Source organism: Platalea leucorodia, assembly GCF_965183815.1.
Source record: "Platalea leucorodia genome assembly, chromosome: 18".
In the NCBI taxonomy this organism is placed as follows: Eukaryota; Metazoa; Chordata; class Aves; order Pelecaniformes; family Threskiornithidae; genus Platalea; species Platalea leucorodia.
The window spans coordinates 9570776-9589437 of record NC_138840.1 but is presented as its reverse complement, the minus strand read 5'-3'; the positions used below and the strand labels follow the sequence as shown (position 1 = coordinate 9589437).

Here is an 18662-nt window from a genome sequence, read left to right as displayed (position 1 = left end):
TGCTCCCATCGCCGAGCCGTCTACCGGCGCTCCCGGCCGCAGGCCCCGGCCGCCCGCCCGCCGGGGAAGATGGCCCCGGGCGGCCCGGCCGAGCCGCGGCCGCCCCGCCGGACCCCGCCGCTGCCCGCCGAGGGGTGCGGGCCCCCCGGGGCGGGGGCCGGCGGGGCCGCCGAGGGGAGCGGGGCGGCGGGGCCCGGGGCGGCGGCGCGGATGGCGGCGGCGCCGCCGCCGGGGCCACGCGTCGGCCCGGGCGCGCCCGCCCGCCGCCCCGGCCCCCCGCGCCCGGCCCCGCCGGCCCCTCGCCGCCCTCGGCCGGGGGCGGCCGGCCCGCTCCCCCCCCCCCCCCGCCCCGCCGGAGCCCCCGGAGCGGGCCGGGGCGGCGGGGCGGCCGGCCGGGAGCCTCGCACAAAGGCCGGGGAGGGAGGAAGGGAAGGCGGCGAGGCAGCCATTTTAGAGCGAGCGAGCAGGCACAGACAATGGCAGCTCCCCGGCAGCGCCGGCCCGGCGGGGGGAACCCGCGGGAGAGGCGCCGTCCCCCCGCCCCGGGCCCCTCGCCCCCCGCCGCCCCCGGCCCGCTCCCGGCCCGCTCCCGGCCCCCCCGGCGCGCCGCCCGCCCGCCCCACGCGGCCCGGCCGTTACCTGCTGGCTCCTGCCGAGGGACTGCCCGCCGCCGCCGCCGCTGCTCCCGGGGCTCATGGGCGCGTGGTGGCTCCTCGGCGGGGCCCCGCCGGCCGCCGCGGCCCAGCCCTGGCCGCTGCCCCCGCCGTACTGCGAGACCATCTCCGCCGCGGCCGGGCCCTTGGCGGCGGCTCCCCCGTCCTGCGGCCCGCCGCTATAGTCGCCCCCGGGGTACCCCTGGTAGCCGCGGGCGGAGCTGGGGGAGGTGAGGAGCTGGTTGAGGGTGGGGGTGGCCGTGGGCTGCGGGGTGGCGCCCCCTCCTCCTGCGCCGCCGGCGGCCGAGGGCCCCATGACCCCGAAGCGCTGCTGCTGGAAGGCGGCGGCGGCGGCGGGGGACTTGGCGCCGGCGGCCGCCGGAGCGGAGCTCTGCGCGCTGCCCCGGGGGGAGCTCAGGGCGTAGGCCTGGGGGGGAGGCGGGTAGGAGCCGGCGCTGCGCCCGGCCCCGGCCGCGTAGTAGGAGTTGTACTGGTGGTTGGGGAAGCCGTGCTCGGCGCCGCCGTGCGAGTTCTGGGGAGGGGGCGGCCCCGCGGGGGCTCCCGCCGGCCCCGGGTAGGACTGCTCCAGGCCCCCGCTCTGCAGCGCTGCCATGCCAGGGCTTTGTTGTCCGCCATGTTGGTGGAAGGCAGCGGCGGCGGCGGCCGCGGCGGCGGCGGCGGCCTGGGCGCCCCGGCCGTAGGGCTGCCCGAAGCCGTAGGCTGGCGGGGGCAAGGCGGCCGGGTGGGAAGGGGGAGGCTGCTGCGGCGGCTGCTGCTGCTGCGGCGCCCCCACCCCGTCGCTGCCGCCGCCGCCACCGGGCGGCTCCGGGAGGTTATTGTTCAGGGTGGCGGCGGCGGGCCTGGGGCCCGGGTTCCCGTTCGAGCTCTTCAGGTCGGACTCGGCCCCTGCGCCCCCTCCGTTGCTCTCGGCCCCGTCCTGCAGCTCCTTCCCCGCGGGGCCCTCGCTCTCCGCCTGCTTCTCGCCGCCGCCGCCGCCGCGCTCCGCCGCCGCCTCACCCCCCGCCTCCTCCGGGGGACAATCCCGCTGCTGCGCCTCCGCTTTCTTCAGCTCGGATGGAGCCGGGGCGCCCAGGCTGCTGGCGGCGGCGGGGGCGACCTGAGCAGCCATGATCCCCCCCCTCCCCACCCAGCCACCCCCCCCCCGGACCGGTCCCCCCCGAGCTGCTCCCTGCCTGGCCGGCCGGCGTGAGGCCTCGCTGCTCTGCTGCTCCCCGCTCAGGCGGCGGCGGGCTCTTCAGGGCAGCGGGGGCTCATTCCCCCCCGGCCTGGTTGGCGAGGCGGGGAGGGCTCCGCTGGGCTGGGCTTCCCGGGGCCTGGCCCCGCTGTACCTCCTCGGTTGCAGCCGGCGGAGAAAGGGGAGGAGGAGGGAGCGGGGGGGAAGGAGGAGGAGGGGGGGACCCGGGACGGGGCTCCCGGTGCGGGAGAGGCGGGAGGGAGGGAGGGGGGACACGGCGGGCGGGCGGGCGCCGTCCCCGGAGCCGGGCCGAGCGGCGGCGGGGCCGGGCTGGGCGAGCCGAGCGGCAGCTCCCGACTCCGGTCCGCCGAGCGGGGCTCACTCCGACACGAGGCTCAGCACTGCCATTTTACCCAGCGCCGCGGCCGCCTGCCAAACCCGGAGCGGAGCGGAGCGCGGCCCGGACGGGAGCCTTCCCCCCCGTCACAAAGGAGGAGCGGGCCGGCCCCGGCCGCTGGCGGCTCGGCGCGGCGGAGGCTGCCGCACGCAAAACCCGCAGCGGATCCGCGGAGCCGAGCGCGGCCGCCGAGCCCCGCCGCGCCCGCCCGGGCCGGGCCGGGCCGGGGGACCCGCGGCGCCCGCGGGGCCGGGGCGCGGCGCGGGGCAGCCGGCGGCGCCGGGGCGGGGGGCAGCGGCCCGGCCCTTACCTCGGCGGGGCGCTGGCCGGGGCAGCGAGGCGGCGTCCTCCGGCGGGGGGTCCTGCGGGCGAGCGGCGGGGGCGCGGGGCCGCCTGCCCGGCCGCCGGCTCCGGGGCTCCGGCGGGGAGGTGGCCGGCGGGTTAACGAAGCGCCTCTTCTTTGTCCCTAGAAATTCCATCTAGAACTGGCCTTTGCAAACTCTTAGCGGCTGTCATTTCCTCGCGGCTGGTTGTGTCCCTCTGGAAAAGGCGTTGGCGGCGCGCCAGAGCTGTAGCTGCACACACGGACATCCAAGAAAGTCCCGTTCCCGCTCTGCCAAAGCGACGGCAGCGGGCACTGAACCAGGAGCTCCCTCGGGGCGGTGGATGGGGAGCACCAAAACCACCTGGACGTGTCTAGACACAACACGTTGAGCAATGGGAGCGGGTGCTCCGCAATCGCACGGGGTAAGGCGGTGCTGAAGCTCCCCAGCTGTCAAGAGGTGAACTGAGAATTAGGCCGTGCTCTTCTGCAACCCTTCCAGACCCAGATTCCCACCTCCTCCATCCCCGCGGCCTTTCCCGGAGCGGGAGGAGGGAGGAGGGAGACGTACCTGGAACTCCGTCCCGGCCACGGCCTCTGCTGCGCCAGCGGGTTCTGGAGTTGCGTGTTTTACTTCAGACGGTACGGGTCTGCAGCAGAGCGTGGAAGATACAAAAAGATGAGTTATTCCGATTATAAAAACCAAGCTCTCAGAAATTAGGACGCAGTTGCCCAGTAAAAATGGTGGTGACGGAACGGTTTGGATCTGGGTCCCAGGTGCTGAATCTGGGCAGGTGCCTCCTCGGGAATACGGAAACATTTGGAAAAGTGAAGTTTAAGTAAATACAACTTTAAGGAGAGAGAAAACATCAGAAAACAATGGGTGGAGACTCAAAAGACGCTTCTGAGGTCTGAGGCCGCCATTTTAGAACATCACCTCGAAACACAAAACGGGGCAGACGTAACCCCGAGTACCAGCTGTAGGGCGAACAAAGCCCAGGGCCCGAGTCTAACCGTCAGCGGGACACACCACGAGAAATCCCGTTCCAACAGCACCGATGACACGGGGAGGCCCCAGTCCAGAGCAAGAGGGAGGGCAACGCGTAGAAGGACGGAATCACTGCCAGCGCCGCATGCCTGTTACGGAGGAAATGAAGATTTCGGTGGCTACTGCTGTCAACCCGACCCTCACACTCATTATAAAACTTACAACATAAAATATTTATCACCTAGAATGCAGGTGGCGGAACAAAGGGGTTTATTCCAAAGCTGGAAAGTGGGAGGGGAGGTGGGACAGGGCAATAAGTAGCAAAATTTTAAATGTATTCTAGAGCAATAAAGTGCCCCGCAGGCTCCCGAACAAAGACAGCTTTGCCATTTTAGTCTTTACAGTTGACTGTGCAACGCGGAGCAGATTCCATCTCAGCAAACTGGTCAGTCGGTCTTTCTCCACAGCTGTAAATAAACTACTAGAACCAAAGGGGTAATAAATGATGACATTGTGGTAGTACTCAAAGGCCTTGGTGGAGGTTGGAGCCCCGGGACGGCGCTGGGCTCTCACAGGGGAGGCCCTGTGGCTTTACTGATATCTGCGTGGACCACAGAGCAGCAAAACTGCCGAGATCCTCTTCTTCGGAAGAGTGTGAAAACTGTGGAACATGCTAGAACAGAGCGTTGCTCTGCGTGCTCTCTTCAGAGGAGCCTCTGCCATTTGATCAAACCCCGGCTTCTGGAAAGAGAAAGCCGCAGAGGGGAGAACTCAGCACCTCAGGCTGGGTTCTCCCAAGTGAGGCCCAGTGCCTTTACTAACGTCTGTGGTGGGCTGCAGTGCGCCACGGCACCAAAGTGCGCTTCTCCAGATGTTTCATTTGCACTAGAGTTAAAAAAACCCAACAAACGGGAGAGAATTCTGCCATTTAATCCCAGAACCGCCCTGAGCAACCACCTCCCCAGCTCCAAAGCTGCGGTCTGCCCCAGGAAGCAAAGCCCCGCCGTCCAGCTGAGCACCACCAACAGTTTCAGGGCTGCGGTTCGGGAGCTTGGGTGCAGCTCAGGTGCAGCCAAAGCCTCCACGCTTGCAACCTCTCTACATGTGTCAGGCTTTTGGGATCTCCTTCAAAGAGCGCTATGGCAGACTATGAAACCTGGTGTTGACTGTAATGTGAAAAGCAGACTGGATTCCCCAGCCACCCACACAATAAGGAGACACTCACTTTAACAAATGTTTGTGAAAGCTGAAGCAGATTTTGGAATATGCCTCATCAATGAGGCCCTGGCACTTCACTAAATACTAAGGCATTCGATGAAATTCCAGCTATGGGGTTTGGGAAGCAGACGACAGTACAGTTCTCAACAACCTTTCCACCTAAGAGCCGAAAGTCCTCCGCCGGTCCGGCCATCCCGTGGCGTGACCACCCTCTTCCCAGCTCTGCAGAACCGGACGAGACTTTCCATCGCAACGCGTCAAGGCTCTCTCGGCCCGCGCGGTCGCTGCCAAGCAGCGGGCAGCGGCCCTCTCCTCCCCGTCTCCGCGGGCGCTGGGCAGGCTTTCCCCCGGCCCGGCCGGGGAGCCGCGCGCTCACATGGCGCCGCAGGCCACCGCCACTCGGCTGGCTCCGCCGGAGTGGAAGTCTCCTTCATGAAGGTGGCCGTGCCATTTAACCCAACGCTAAGGCGGTTTAGGAAACCTGGTCTAGATTAGAGTACTAGAAACAGGAGTAATGTCCTTCCCACCCCCCCCCCCCGAAAAAAAAAAAGGCTCTGCCAACTGTGTGATGGCAAATATGGACTGAATCGTTGACATGGAAACGGGACTAAAGTCAGCCGCGCTCCTCAAGCTCACAAACACAAGTTATCATTATCCCCAGCCCTGCAACTTGCTACAAACGCGGACTGGATTAGTACTTCGGGAATTGGGTGGAGTTTCTAGAATAAAGTACCAACTAGCGCAACTAAGGTGGAATGAAACGAGCCGAGGAGCGATTAATGTCGTTGGGTTGAGGAAGGATGCTCTTCCATTTTACTGAAAGGCAGAGGATGCTGAGATATGCAGACTGGACCCAAGAACAAGAGACCCATCTATTATAATTCATGGGGCACGCTGCAAAATATGGAATGGAGTCGGGAAAGGTCATCTGCTGTACCTCCGCTTCTCCGAGAGCAGTTTTGCTAAAGAAAATTACATTTCCTGTAAATGGGTTTATATTTGCCCGGCCCATGCCTTCCAGTATTTTAGCCAGTGTCATATCGAGGTTAAGCGCGCTCCTCGCAGCTTCATAACCACTAAGATGATTGGAATTAGGTGTTTGCTGCGAGCGGGTAACGTGCCGGGCGTTGTGCGAGACAATGCTTACTTATCCTCTTAAAAATCTGTCACGATATTGTATCGCCCCCCGCGCTGCCAGGAGGGCGCGGGGCGGGCAGCGACCGGAGCGCCGTGTCCGCAGCAGGCGGCCGGGCCGGGCCGGGCCGGGCCGGGCCGCGCCGCCCCAGGCGGCGGCGCAGCTGGGAGCGGGTTTTCCACGGGAATTCGCCGCTTCCCGGGAGCGAGCGGCCGCGGGGGGACGGGCCCGGCCCCGCCGCGGAGCCCGGCGCCGGCACCGGCGGGGCCGCGAAACTCCGGGTGCGAGCGGGAGGGCAGCGGCCTGGCCCGGCGGGGCGAGGGGCGAGGCGGGGCTGGCGGGGAGGCAGGGCCGCGCAGCGCCCCGCGCAACCCCCGGCGCGGTGGGAGCGGGACGGCGGCGGGGCTTCGGGCACGTGTGCGCGGATCGGGGCCCAGCGAGGGCAGCGGCTCCCGGCCGCCGCCGAAAACCGGGCCGGAGCTGGGATTTAGTCGCCGCGGAGGGAGCGGGGCGATGCTCGGCGGGGGACAACGCGGGAGGGAAGCGGGAATAAAGTGCGGGGAGAGCAAACCGCGTTCGCGTTACAGGGGCGGGCGCGCAGCCGCCCTCGGCCGCCGGCGCTGGTGCGAGCGCTCGGAGAGGGAAGAGTGAATCTACTTCAAAAAAAAAAAAAAAAAAAGGCAAAAAAAAGGATACAAAACGCGGAGCGGAGCCGCTAAACACCCCTGCACTGGATCAGGAGCCAGCCCTCCAATTTCCTACGGACTCCCACCGGAGTTGGGACCTGCCGGGTGGGCTGCCGGAGCAGCGGCGTTACGCTGCAAAGCCCCCTCGGAAGAGTTAAAAAGAAGGGGTTTTAAAGCTGCGAAAAGAGAAAAACGCTCAACTCCGGGCCTGGCTTTTCCCGGTGAAGCGAAACTCTGACTCCGTTCCGAGCGCCCGGGCAGCGGCGGGGTGCGGGGCGCCGGCGGGGTGCGGGGCGCTGCCCGCCGCCGCTCCGTTCGGCGGAGCGCAAGGGAAAACCTCGGCTCCCGCGCCGTGCTGCCCTCCTGCAGGGGATCCCGGGAGAAGCTCGGGCCCAGGCGTCAGGGCTGGGGCGGGGGGGCGAGGCGGGCGCCGCGGACGGCGGCTCCCCCCCGCTCCGGCCCGGCCCCGTTCCGCGGCGGGGAGGGCGAGCGGCGCCGCCGGGGAAGTTTCTCACGGCAACTGCGGGCTGGATCGGGAACGGAGCCTTTTGTTCCCGGCGAGTTCAGCGGGAGAGGGTTGGAGTCTGCTGGAGAGAAAAAGCAGCGGAGGAATAAAATGGAGGGAAGTCGGAAGGGAGGAGAGCGAGAGCGCGCTGGGCCGAGCCGAGCCGAGCCGAAGCGGCGAGCTGGGGCGCGCTCTGCGGCATTTCTGCGGCCAGCCGGCGTGGCAGGCCGGGGCAGAAGCCCCCGGCCCCGCGCAGGGGCACGGTGCGAGCCCCACGGACGGGACGGGCTGCGCGGGAAGTGGGATTTTCCGCGGGGGTCACAGCCTTCGTGCTCCTCTTGCCAAGATTTCATCTCCTCGCCCGAAGAAGGGTGCCTCCTGGGGACATGGGGACACAGGCCTGAGAGATGAGGCGTGCTCTACGTCTGTTTAAACTGAATAATTAAAGGTCGGGGACACCTTCCCCTCGAAATGACGGGGAGGCCTGAAGACCAGATGCAGCTCTGGGCCCTCCCCTCCGTTCCCCTTCTCCCCAGCGAGTGCCGAAACCCCCTGCGCCACGGCCCTCGTCCCTGAGCGGGGCGAAGACAACTAAAACCAGCCCCCCTCCCCCAGATTCAGTGCTTATGCACACATCCAGTATATTCTGTAGTCGCGTAACCAACTCGTTTTGCCTCCCGGTACACCCTCATTCTTCACACCAAACGCCACACGTGCTCTTTGCACGCACGCTCGGAATGCCAGGCGCTATGAACTCGCCTGAATTAATCCCGAGATCGCTGACGAACATCGCCCGCTTAAACAGTCACCCGCGAAAGGTGGAGCAGGACTTTAATCCCCTGGTTATTTGTACGCTTGGCGGTGGATTCGAAAGCAGGAGCCTGCCGAGGACGAGAGCGAGCTTTTGGCACAAGGCTGGGTTTGAGCGCGGTGTCCTGCGAACACGGCTCGATGCGAGCCGCTCGGCAGCGCAGGGAGAAGCGCCTCGGCCCTGCGCAGGGGAGCGCGGCGTGGCTCTGACAGCGGCTGGACGAGCCACCACGTGGGAAATCCCAGTTCGGGATTTAAACGTGCTTTCCCACTCCGGCCATGAGGGACTGAGAGCCTTAGAGGGGAGGGGAAAAAAAATAAATAAATAAAAAAACCCCTTTCGCGGTGCTCAGAAGCGACCTCTGTGGCTGCTGGCGGAGCGGAGCGCGGCCCTGCCCGGAGCGCGGGGCTGCTGCGGGGCCGTCCCGGGCCACCGAGAAGCAGAAAACTGGCCAAGGGGGGGGTGGGCACCCCCGGGGCTGCGGCCGGGCTGCCACGCGTCCTTCCGCGCTCTGCAAGGAGCCGCCGCGCCCCGGCCCCGCACCGGCCCCGCACCGGCCCCGCAGCGTGCGGCGTTCGGGGCCCCGTGCGCCCTCCCCGGGCTGGGGACATCAAGCGCCGGCCCGCCACGCCGAGCTCCGGAGAGATCCGGGACCGCCGGGGGCTGCCAGGAGGCCGGAGCCCCCCGGAGCCCCCCGAGGGTCACCGACCTGCCCGGCGGCTTCGCCCGGCCCGCGGCCCAGGCGGGATGGCTCGGGGGCATCGCCGGCCCCGGCCGGGTGGCCGCAAGGGCACGCTCCCGACTGCCGGAGCGTCTCCTGAAATCGCCTCGCCGCCGGGGACCGAGCCAAGGCCCCTGGAAGTTTAACGGGGAAATGTCATAAGGCATCACACAGGCATTTCAGTCCGCCGCTGCTTTTCCTGGTGGCATTAACTTTTACATATCTGTGAGTAATTAACAGCGTGGCTGTCAAAAGAGGATTTAAAGACACCCCCCTTCTTCCTCTCCTTTTCCAAAATGGTGCAAAGCGGGGTTACCCCCGAGGGGACACCCACCAGGACAGGGGGGAGCCGGAAAGTACCAGCACCAGGGCTTGTCCGTCTGTGCGGGAAAGCATCCTAAGCCCTACACCTTAACGAACACCTCCATTAAAATAAATATTATTTTGCTATGGTTATTGTTGGTTGCTCACTCCCCCCCCCCCCCCCAACTTTGTTTTACTAAAGCAGGGAAACATATACAGAAACCTTGCCTGCAGTAGATGCCTTTTTTTTTTTTTTTTAAACGGAGCCCAGATGCTGGTCAGGATTAAGGTTACACCAAACACATTCTACATTGCCATTTTCCAAACAGAATGAAGCAGACGGAAAAGATGGAAGAGGATACGGCAGGAACGGAGCACCGCTGCAAACTGCAAGCCCTGCGCTAACGCAGCAGAGGAGCGAGCTCGGATGCCGGGAGAGACAGAAAGAAACCAGGCGTATCGACTCTGCGTGTTGCATTCCTCACAGTTAAAATAAGTATTTTTAATTAAACAGCTGTCAGAATTTGTGCTTTAAACCTTCTATTTAAAGTGGGAAACGAAAATTCAGCTGCAACCATTCACCGTAGTCTCCTTAGGGCTCAGCCCTAGAAGATGCAAAAGCCACTGGCCTCAGGCCATCAGAGTACTTAAGTACATGCGTAATTTTAAACATCAGCAGCCCCGGTGATTTTAAGCATATACTCCCTGAAAGTTAACCATGTCCTCAGCACTTTGCAGGAGCCGCCCATGATACTCTACCAGCTCCGGGCTCAAGAAAATGAGCATCTGTACCTCTGAGAAAACAAAGGAAATCTTCCTTCGAAAAGGGCCAAAGATTTTTTGATTTCTAAAAGACATCAGTTCATCAGGACGGGGAACTCAGATCACACTGAAATAAAATCTCTAGGGGAAGTGAGCTGAATCCGTGGTTGCTTGTAAAATACCACCCTTTGGCAAATTCACTCTAGTATTTTAGCTGAGATTCTACCATAGCTTAGTTTACACAGCACCGTGACTCGATCATATGATATGCTCTGAAAATCTCTTGCAAAAATTGCTTTTAAGAGATTTTGTTGGTATTATATAGGCACACACACAATACAGAGAAAGAACACACAAACTATTAAATATTCATGCTATGGGGAGAACGCTTCCTAACGTCCCTTCATTTCAGCCGTACAAAGGCAGGCGCAAATAACTGAAAGAAAATTTAATAAACCAAAACAATTGCAAGATTCCACACAAACAAGGTGTTGACCAGCTTTGAAACATTTGAGCGTGAAAGGGCCGGACAGAAATTCTACTTATCCACCTTTCAACAGCCATCCACAAACGTGTATTTCAAAATCTTAATTCTGTAATCTAACCCACATGGGGAGCTTCAGGACTTCGCACGCGCGCAGGAGTCTGCGCACGGGGATGTGACCAATTTCTGCTTTTAAGGCCTCCATCCCGTAGCCTTGCTCGAACAACGTGGCCCAAAGGTAAGACTCCCAAGCTCACAAGATGTGCTTCAGGGACATTTACTTGCATTAGAAACAAAAATTGAAGCACATTCAGATTGGCTTCACTGGAACTTTTGGAATTCAGTACTGGAACTGTGAAACGAGGGCACTTTTATCTAACAGTTGTCCATGACTTTAAAGAAGCCCACAATCAAACCTGAGCAATAGTCCTTCTTACAAGGGCTGGCATTATCCCACACGGTTTCAGTAAAACAAAGGCATTGGTCGGAACCATTCACTTTCTCTGTAAAACAGAATCCCGAGCTCCAGACATACTGAAGAATCATAAAAAAGACATAATTTCCAAATATTTATAAAAATATTGAGTACATCTGGCAAAACCCCCAAAAAGCAACAACAAAAAAACCCCAGAACCCAAACATTCAAGGCTGGTTGCTTACATTCCTACCCTTACCATTAGGTACCCGAGCGAAATGTGCTCAGGAAGATTCCTATTCATGCTATGCATTGGTAAGGAGTGTAACTACATATGTTATGAAACAAAGTATTTAAAAGTATGATTTTTTCCTGCCTTCAGGAATGGTAGTTCATGACCTAGGTTTTCCAGTGGCACGGGTTCATCTGTCACTGAGAGCGCCCTGTGTAATCCTGACCCTCCAGATCCACTGGCTTTCTACTGCTTTACTTATTTTGTCTATTCTCAGGCTGTATTTTCTTACCAATTGTGTTACACATCTGTGTAGAGTAGCCAGCACACTTTACTTTCTGTTTAAGCAGGGGAATGACAGCAGTAAACAACGCTGAAGCAGCGAAGGAACAAAACTTCTGGATGTCGGTGACCGGTGCTGCCAGGGGCTGCAGTGCTCCGCTGGTGGTTACCAACAGCTACACAGGATAACGGAGTCCCGGATTCACCTATCCGTCGGTAAGAAGCTTCTCGTTATTAATTTTTTTAAAGGACTTTGCAATACTTCAAAATTCATTACTTTTTCCTGTATCAACAGCCATGACATAGCATCTTTCTTTAAAAATACAAAAAAACCCAAAAAAAACCCCACCGACAAACGAAAACCAAACCAAACATGAAGCATTACGGTTGAGTTGTGATGCAAATGAGTGAATTTTTTCCTACCACCTCTAGGGGTACAAAAATAATCTAGAATTGACATCCTGCTATGAAGAGGAAAAAAAACCAAACCAAAACCAAACGAAAACCAAGCCAAAGACTTGGAAAGCGATGCCCAGACAACTAGAGGCTAATTAGCCTGACCTCACTCACATGTACAACTCAAGTTATTTCTCCCGTGGAAGGGGAAAAGATGTGGAGAAAAAGAAACCGCTAAAAAGCAACATAGGTTTAACAAAGGCAATCAGGCCAGACAAATCTGATGTCTGTCTTTGATAAGAAAGCAGATTTTTCTTGGTAAACGCAGTTGATCTCACCCACCTAAAATTCAGTAAAGCATTTGATCCGGTGCCACATGCAAAATACAAGCTAAACTGGAAAATATGAAGATTAGTGCAAGAAATTTTGTGGGTAAAAAATGGCTAAAAAATCCATGCGGAATTGTGTTGAAATGGGAACTTTTGGGCTAGGGCGTGAGCGCTTTAAGAGCTCCTCCAGCACTGGTCTCGGAACTGGTGCTATTTATGGCTTTTAAGTTACATTAGCACAAAGAACTGAAAGAAGAGCGTCACTATAGCTAGTTATTGAGACGATTAAAAAGCGTCAGTACAGGAGACCGGAATATCCTGAATGAAGAACCGATGAGGTTCTGGAACAGCGCAGGAATCCTGAGGAACAGACTGGTGGAATGCAGTAAGAAGATTAATGCAAAGCACAAGGCTGTTCACGCAGGACTAACAGCCAAAATCCTTGTAAACTGGGAATTCAGCACAGTTAATAGAGAAGGATGAAGACGCAGAAGCATAATTTAGTCACAGAAATGACTAAACGTCACAAAAATGAAGATGACAAATGTGATCTAAAGACCAGGTAAGGCACATCCAGATGGTATGGCAACAGCTCTCTTGCAGAACTTCGGGTACGGTTTATATTCAAGAATGATACGTGAAAACTAGAACAGATTCATAGAAAAGGCTTCCCAAGATGGTTGTAAGAGCAAAGAATCTATCCCAAGAAAAGACTAAAGTTTTATTTCGGCTAACTCCAACAAAAGAAAGGCTGAGATAGGATAGGGTTAGTTTGTATACATAGATTATGGCTTGATCACAGGTATTTAAACTCAAGGGTTATGTTCGCACCAAATATATGTAGAGGCCTGAGTAAATTTAGGATGAAACTGAGAATAGGATGTCTTATTATTAGAAAAATTAGATTTTAAAAAATGCTTCTAGTGGGGCTACCAGGCTCAAAGGGACTAACACTTTTTACGCTGGAGCCTGACGTCCCTAGGGACACAATGACTGCCTGCAAAAGCCCGGCTTAAGGCAGCCGAGGGAGCCTCCTCAAGGCCAGCGTCAGGGAAGCCCAACCAGCGGGGGGTAACCAACACCAGCAGCCCCCTTTGAAAGCTCACCTGCAGCCCGGTGGATGACTAATGAAGAGGATACTGACGATCATTTACCGGGGCAAGTTGGAAACTTGTTTATTTTCACCGTGGAACATACAGATACCGTGGAGAACTTTGATAGCTTTGCCACTAATTTCCCCACTTTGCATCAGTGAAATGAGAGGAAAATCTGTGTGCGATATTGTGAAGATATATTTATGGTGGTTAAAAAGTATTCAGATGCTATAGTGAAAAGCATCACGAAAATCCATTACAATTAGTAATTCTGTATTTATGCAGCACTTGAATTATATGCAATAAATAAAATATGTAAGCAAACGTCAAATAACGAGGATAAAAGAAAAAGCTGAAAAAATCATTCCTTGAATGAGAACAGTTTGAGAAGGCGGGTTGTATGGTTTGATTTATAATTAGGGACTGCATCACGGCGCGAGGAACTGGATTAAGATGGGCAAAAGTGTAAGAACCGTGCACAGGAAAACTGAACACACTGCTCAGTTCCCTGTTAAAGTCATCCGGGTCACAAGAGCGTAAAGAAGCATGAAATACAGAGAGCAAACGATACGTAGGCTGACCTGGCCCCGAAGTACGCACAAGCTCAGCAAATTCGGTGTCAGCCAGCGCCTGGAGAAGGAAGCAGCGACCCTCGCGGCAGGGCAGGCCACGCACGCCGGCCCCTCAGCGGTGCAACGTCCCTCTGGTTCTGCAGAGCCTGGGGAAGAAGGAGCCTTTCTAAGGGCAAAGCTCTCCAAAACGCCAGAGCGTTGCAGCTCCCCAGAAGACCATAAAAGGTTCACAGCACATTTCTAGTTTTTGCTAAGGGCTTTTTGTTTCCATCATAACCGACATCACCACGAATATGTATCACCTATTTCTTTCCATCTAAGGTCTCTTAATCTCTCCAGCCAGAACATACCTGCTTTAGCAATGCTTTTCTTTAGCAAACAAACCATGGCTGCCCTTCCTGGGATCTTCTATGCTTAACTGTTTGACCACTGGAGATGTTTTTTGTGATTTTGAACCCGCGGAGTTTCACGATGTCAAAGACTCCTTCCTTGTACCTGCCGCCTCTTCCTGTTTCTACAAACGCTAATAGGCAGGGGCATGGAGCCGAAAAGCATCTTCGGGTTGGGGGGTCCTTCTTTTTTCTTTTTGTTTTCTCAGTGTTCTGACCAGATAACTGCATGAAAGACCAAGAGGACACCTCACATCCATAAATCGTATCTTCATGCCATCAATGTTTTGGACAAAACCAGAATCCCATAGCTTTTCTGGTGTTCATTTCTTCTTTCTTCAAATGCCTTTCAGATTTAACTTTGGTTCATCTCAACTCTAGCAACTATGTCTATTATTTTTTAAAAGAGACATTAACAAATTATTCTGCTCATCTTGTTAATAGCAGGAGAGTGAAAAAGTTTAATAGGAAAATTATAATCTAAGACTCATGTACTATGTCCTTTCCCATTTGCAAGCAAACATTCCTACTCCAGCTCATATTAGAACTTGTATGAAATGAACCCTTTCTGAGTAATAAGAAGACAAAACATTATAATTTCCATCCAATATTGAAAACTACCATTATCTCACAATTCCTCTTCCACTGGCAGGCTGACCCACTTGGAGTTCACAAGAACAGTGCATCTGAAAAGCCTCCGCAGATCTTTTTCTTCCCTTCGTTTTCAGGCATGACATTTTCAGGAGAATTTTGCAGCCAGGGATCAAGACATGAGCATGCACAAGGAGGGAGTAACTGCCTGGGCAGCAGTACTGCACGAAAGAAGCCAGTGGTTATAATGGATCACAAACTGAATTTGAGTCAAGGCAATAAAGATAATACATCACAGAAATATTTAATAAGGCTGCTTTATGTAGGACACCCATGACAATTATCTTGCTCAACTCAGTGTTGGTGAAATCTCAGCTGGAATATTGTATCCATTTTCAGGTACCACATAAAAAAATAAAACCAGATATAAGCCAACTGAAAAGAGCACAAAGAGAGAAACAAGAATGCTGGGAGGCTGAGGAAATCTAACCCCCAAGAACAAATGGAGATACTGGATTTGCGTAATCAAAAAAAAAAAAAAAAAAAAAAGACAAAAAAAAAGAAAAAGGAGAGCGCTTCTGTGAGAATTGAGAGGGAACAAAATACCAATGGTCCATTTTGTTACAATAAAGGTCAGCAATCAAATGTTCATGTCCACTGAAAGCAGAACAGGTAATAGACTTAATTCACAGTAAGATTTGGTAGAGTAACAAAAGTGACGTTTGTTTAAACGATGAAAACACTGTTATGGGAAGTTGCAGAATGCCCCGCATTCCAGCTGTGATACACAAACATCTGTGTGGGATACACATACGCATCTCTCCTCCTGTCTCAGAGTCAGGATGGGACCAAAGGACCTCCTGGTGTCTCTTTCTACGACAGCTATATTTATTCTTACAGCAAACACAGGAAGAAAAATACTGGTGAGAAAGGAATATTTCAATTAGAAAAGCCGACTTTTAGATGAAGAACACCATTCTGGGCCACTGCCTCAGGCTGCCGTTTCGGGAGGTTCCCTGGAGGCTTTTCTTGCAACTTCCAGCTCCAGAAGAGCCAAGGGAGCGTTACAGTGCGTCACTTACGCAAATGCACGTGCACTGCGAGTTTAAAGTTTACAAGGCATTTCAGATTAAATGTTGCTTGTCTTACCAATTTTATTTTGCTAAGTCAAACTACTTTGATATGCTTTTGCTGGAGATCTTCACTCAGCTACACCTCAGCCCACAGTAGCATGGCATCATCTATAGTAATTGTTAATAAAGTCAAACACTGCTTCTTTGATTAACTTGCTCCATTCATAAAATCATAGTGCAGACTTTTTCCTCGTTAAATGGCTATTTTGCAGAGGCTTTTTCACTGGACGTCCATAACACTGGAAGTGTCTTTCCATTCCTTGCTTCTACCCACCTTTCAGTATCTTTCCTTGCCTCTTACAGATGTCGTACAGATCAGGGCAAGGCCAAGTTTCTAATGAGTCTGGTCTGAAGAAGTTTCATAATACCGTTCTACATTCATTTTCCATCCATTCAATGGTAAATCACCTACGCTGATGAGCAAGGCCGCGTACAACCATTAAGAAGTTGTTCTCTGCGTACATAAATTCTTTCCCCTGGCTCGACAGACCATGTTTATTCCTTGAACCCCCATAACCCTTATTTGATTCACGGACTGCACCTGGGAAAAGCTCTCGGTAATTTCTGATGCGCTGCCAAGCTTTATGACACAGAAGATCAGCACCTTCTCCAGATATATACATAAAAAACCCCATGACAATATCCCTGACACAAAAGTGGCTAGTTTTCAGTTGGAAGCGATCAGAAAGGATGCTCTTCCACAGATGGCAACGGGCTTCTGCGTGGTAAGGGAAGTCTTTGTTTTCTATTCTGCCTCTGCAGCTGAGATCTGCACAGGTTTCTAGGAACGCAATATTGTCATCCTGATGTTTGGCTGCCGCTACTGGCCATCCCAGTTCAGCACCAGTACCCCGTGCTATCAGCCGCTGCTAGCTGACTACACCCAGAAACAGTACACCATTGAGTAAACTGCTCCAGATAAAACCTGTACAGAAGTAGCAGGCCGATTACATCTTACTGTTTCTCTTTGTGCATTTCGTCTGTTATCAAGGTAGCAAAAGCTCTATGAAGCTGCAGAACTAAATCCTTCCACCTGTGCAGCCTCCCAGGAACACGCACTGTAATGGATTTCCCAGTTTCTTACTCATGCAACCTTGCAGCATTTGGAAAAAGAAGTGGCATAAGCAAAAGTCAATGGATGCCAAGAGAAAAGGAATAGTCATTTGTCAGGTTGACCCCCAGAATTCCCAAATTCGTGAGAACTCCCTGTCAGCACGCTGTGAAAGAAAAGCATACAGCTGAGTAGCAGAACACCACGCCAAGGGATAACTGCCCAGAATATTTTCAGAGGTAAATTAATACAAGAAAGAACCGTGCACCCGATGAACAGAGAAAATACCTTAAATCAGCATAACAAAGCGGGGTGAGCGTACTTGTGCTCAATATAGTTAAATAGCTGTAATTAGATCAAACAAGCTAGATTGATGTATCATCCCTTTGTAGCCACGGCCTCAGAAGGTAGGTCAGGAGCTAAGTTCAGTGAAGCAGTTTTAGTACTGCAGCTTTTATCTAACAAGGCACAGCCACACACTCAAAAGCAAATACTACTTAGTGGAATTGCTGAATTCCAAAGAAGACAAATTTAGAGAGAAGATGGCATTCTTTAACTTTTGTCAGTAATAAAACTCTCCTAGTCGATCCGGTAATATACCTTTTGGATGAAAAACGTACAAAATTTTGGTTACAAACTCATTTGTGTCAAGGCATTTGAAGGCCTTTATTGAGTTGTTCCCTCATCAGTTAAGGTGTCTACACGGAAAGGGTGAATTCTAATTTGCTTTGTTCTTTCAGAACCTTTTAATTAAATTTTAAGAAAATAATGTAGAACAACATTGCACGAAATATGGTTACTAAATTTCAGAGATGAGCAAAACATAAGGTAGCAGATGGTATGAAGAGGATATATGTGAAGAAATGTAAATAGTAGGGAACCTCACAAAATCAAAAACGTCAGGCAGAACTGAAAGCGTGTGCAAGGCCCCTGGGACAGCAGAGGAGATGAAGCAGCAACTGAGCTGAAAGATATCAGACTTTCCTTACTCAGAAATGACAAGACACCAACAGGAAGCTCTGATCTACGAGAAGGAAAGACCCATCATAACTCGGGGAGTCGAGATTGTTTTGAAGGGTCCTTAAAGTAAATATGGAAGGAGCGGAGGAAACAAGGACAGAGCTTGCAGGTGCCAGCAAAGATATTCATCACTCTCTGACTCAGAAAGAACCCCCTCAGCCCCCAACTATTTCAGAGTTGTAATCAATAAGTAATGAAGACATTATAAAAGAGCTAATAGTAGGAAATAACCTTGTATTGAATAAAGACAAGATAAATTGTTTAAGTTGGGCAGAAAACCAAACAAAGAGCAGCTTGGTAACTGATCAGAAGAGCTGTAATCATCAGAAAGAGCCGCGGCGTTACTATGGGGTTAGGAAGAGACGTAGCCTGCGCATCAGCATCACTTGGTGCAGAACCTGCACTCCACGTCACATGAGTTACTGTGGCCGCACAGGTTGCTGTCTGGTTGCCCTGTCTTCCATGATATAGCCTGTTAATTAGCGAGTAGGTTATGACATACCTGCATATCATAGCAGAGTCTGGGTGAAGACCAAGAAGGTCTTTCTAACCTTTTGATAAAAAGGTTATCAATAACAGACCAATCCTGTTAAATGGAAGCCACCAAATACTACTTTAATGGCAGGCACGCTTGGGAAGTGGGGCTTAGCTGACGACTGCAATTCAGTTGAAGGAACAGTTGGAAAATGGTAACCATTCTAAACATTTCTATTTCAAATAGTTGTTAGAAACTAGGGAAAAAAGGAGTTGCTTCCTCTTTTCCTGCAGGATTTGTTCTAGCCAGTGACAGGCCTGCGAAATACATCACTAATTTATGAAGTTGTTAGAATTATTCCCAATGAATATTCTACCAAATGTGGCAGGCGGGGGGAAGGAGCAATTAGTGACCTGGTGTTACAAAAGCACTGAGCACCCACATTCAGAAGTTGAAGAGCATTTTCTTTCTTTGTTTGCGCCAAAAATATTGCCATCTTAAAG

General features: G+C 54.1%; 1 protein-coding gene and 1 long non-coding RNA gene across 2 annotated transcripts in view; both read right to left on the bottom strand.

The window, feature by feature from the left end:
• Window positions 1-2098, bottom strand: part of ARID1A (AT-rich interaction domain 1A) — a gene marked incomplete at its 3' end in the record, with an annotated part of 60374 nt that extends 58276 nt beyond the window's left edge. The window contains exon 1 of the mRNA XM_082329649.1: window positions 640-2098. Within this exon, the coding sequence (XP_082185775.1) occupies window positions 640-1782 (1143 nt within the window). The 5' untranslated portion in view covers window positions 1783-2098. The remainder of the gene's footprint in view (window positions 1-639) is intronic.
• Window positions 2099-12958: 10860 nt separating this feature from the next.
• On the bottom strand, window positions 12959-14256 carry LOC309598765. The gene is made up of 3 exons (XR_014230120.1): window positions 13851-14256; window positions 13510-13646; window positions 12959-13103 (listed from the first exon to the last, which is right to left on the bottom strand). It is a non-coding gene; the product is annotated as an uncharacterized lncRNA (long non-coding RNA).
• Between the last annotated feature and the right edge of the window lie 4406 nt (window positions 14257-18662).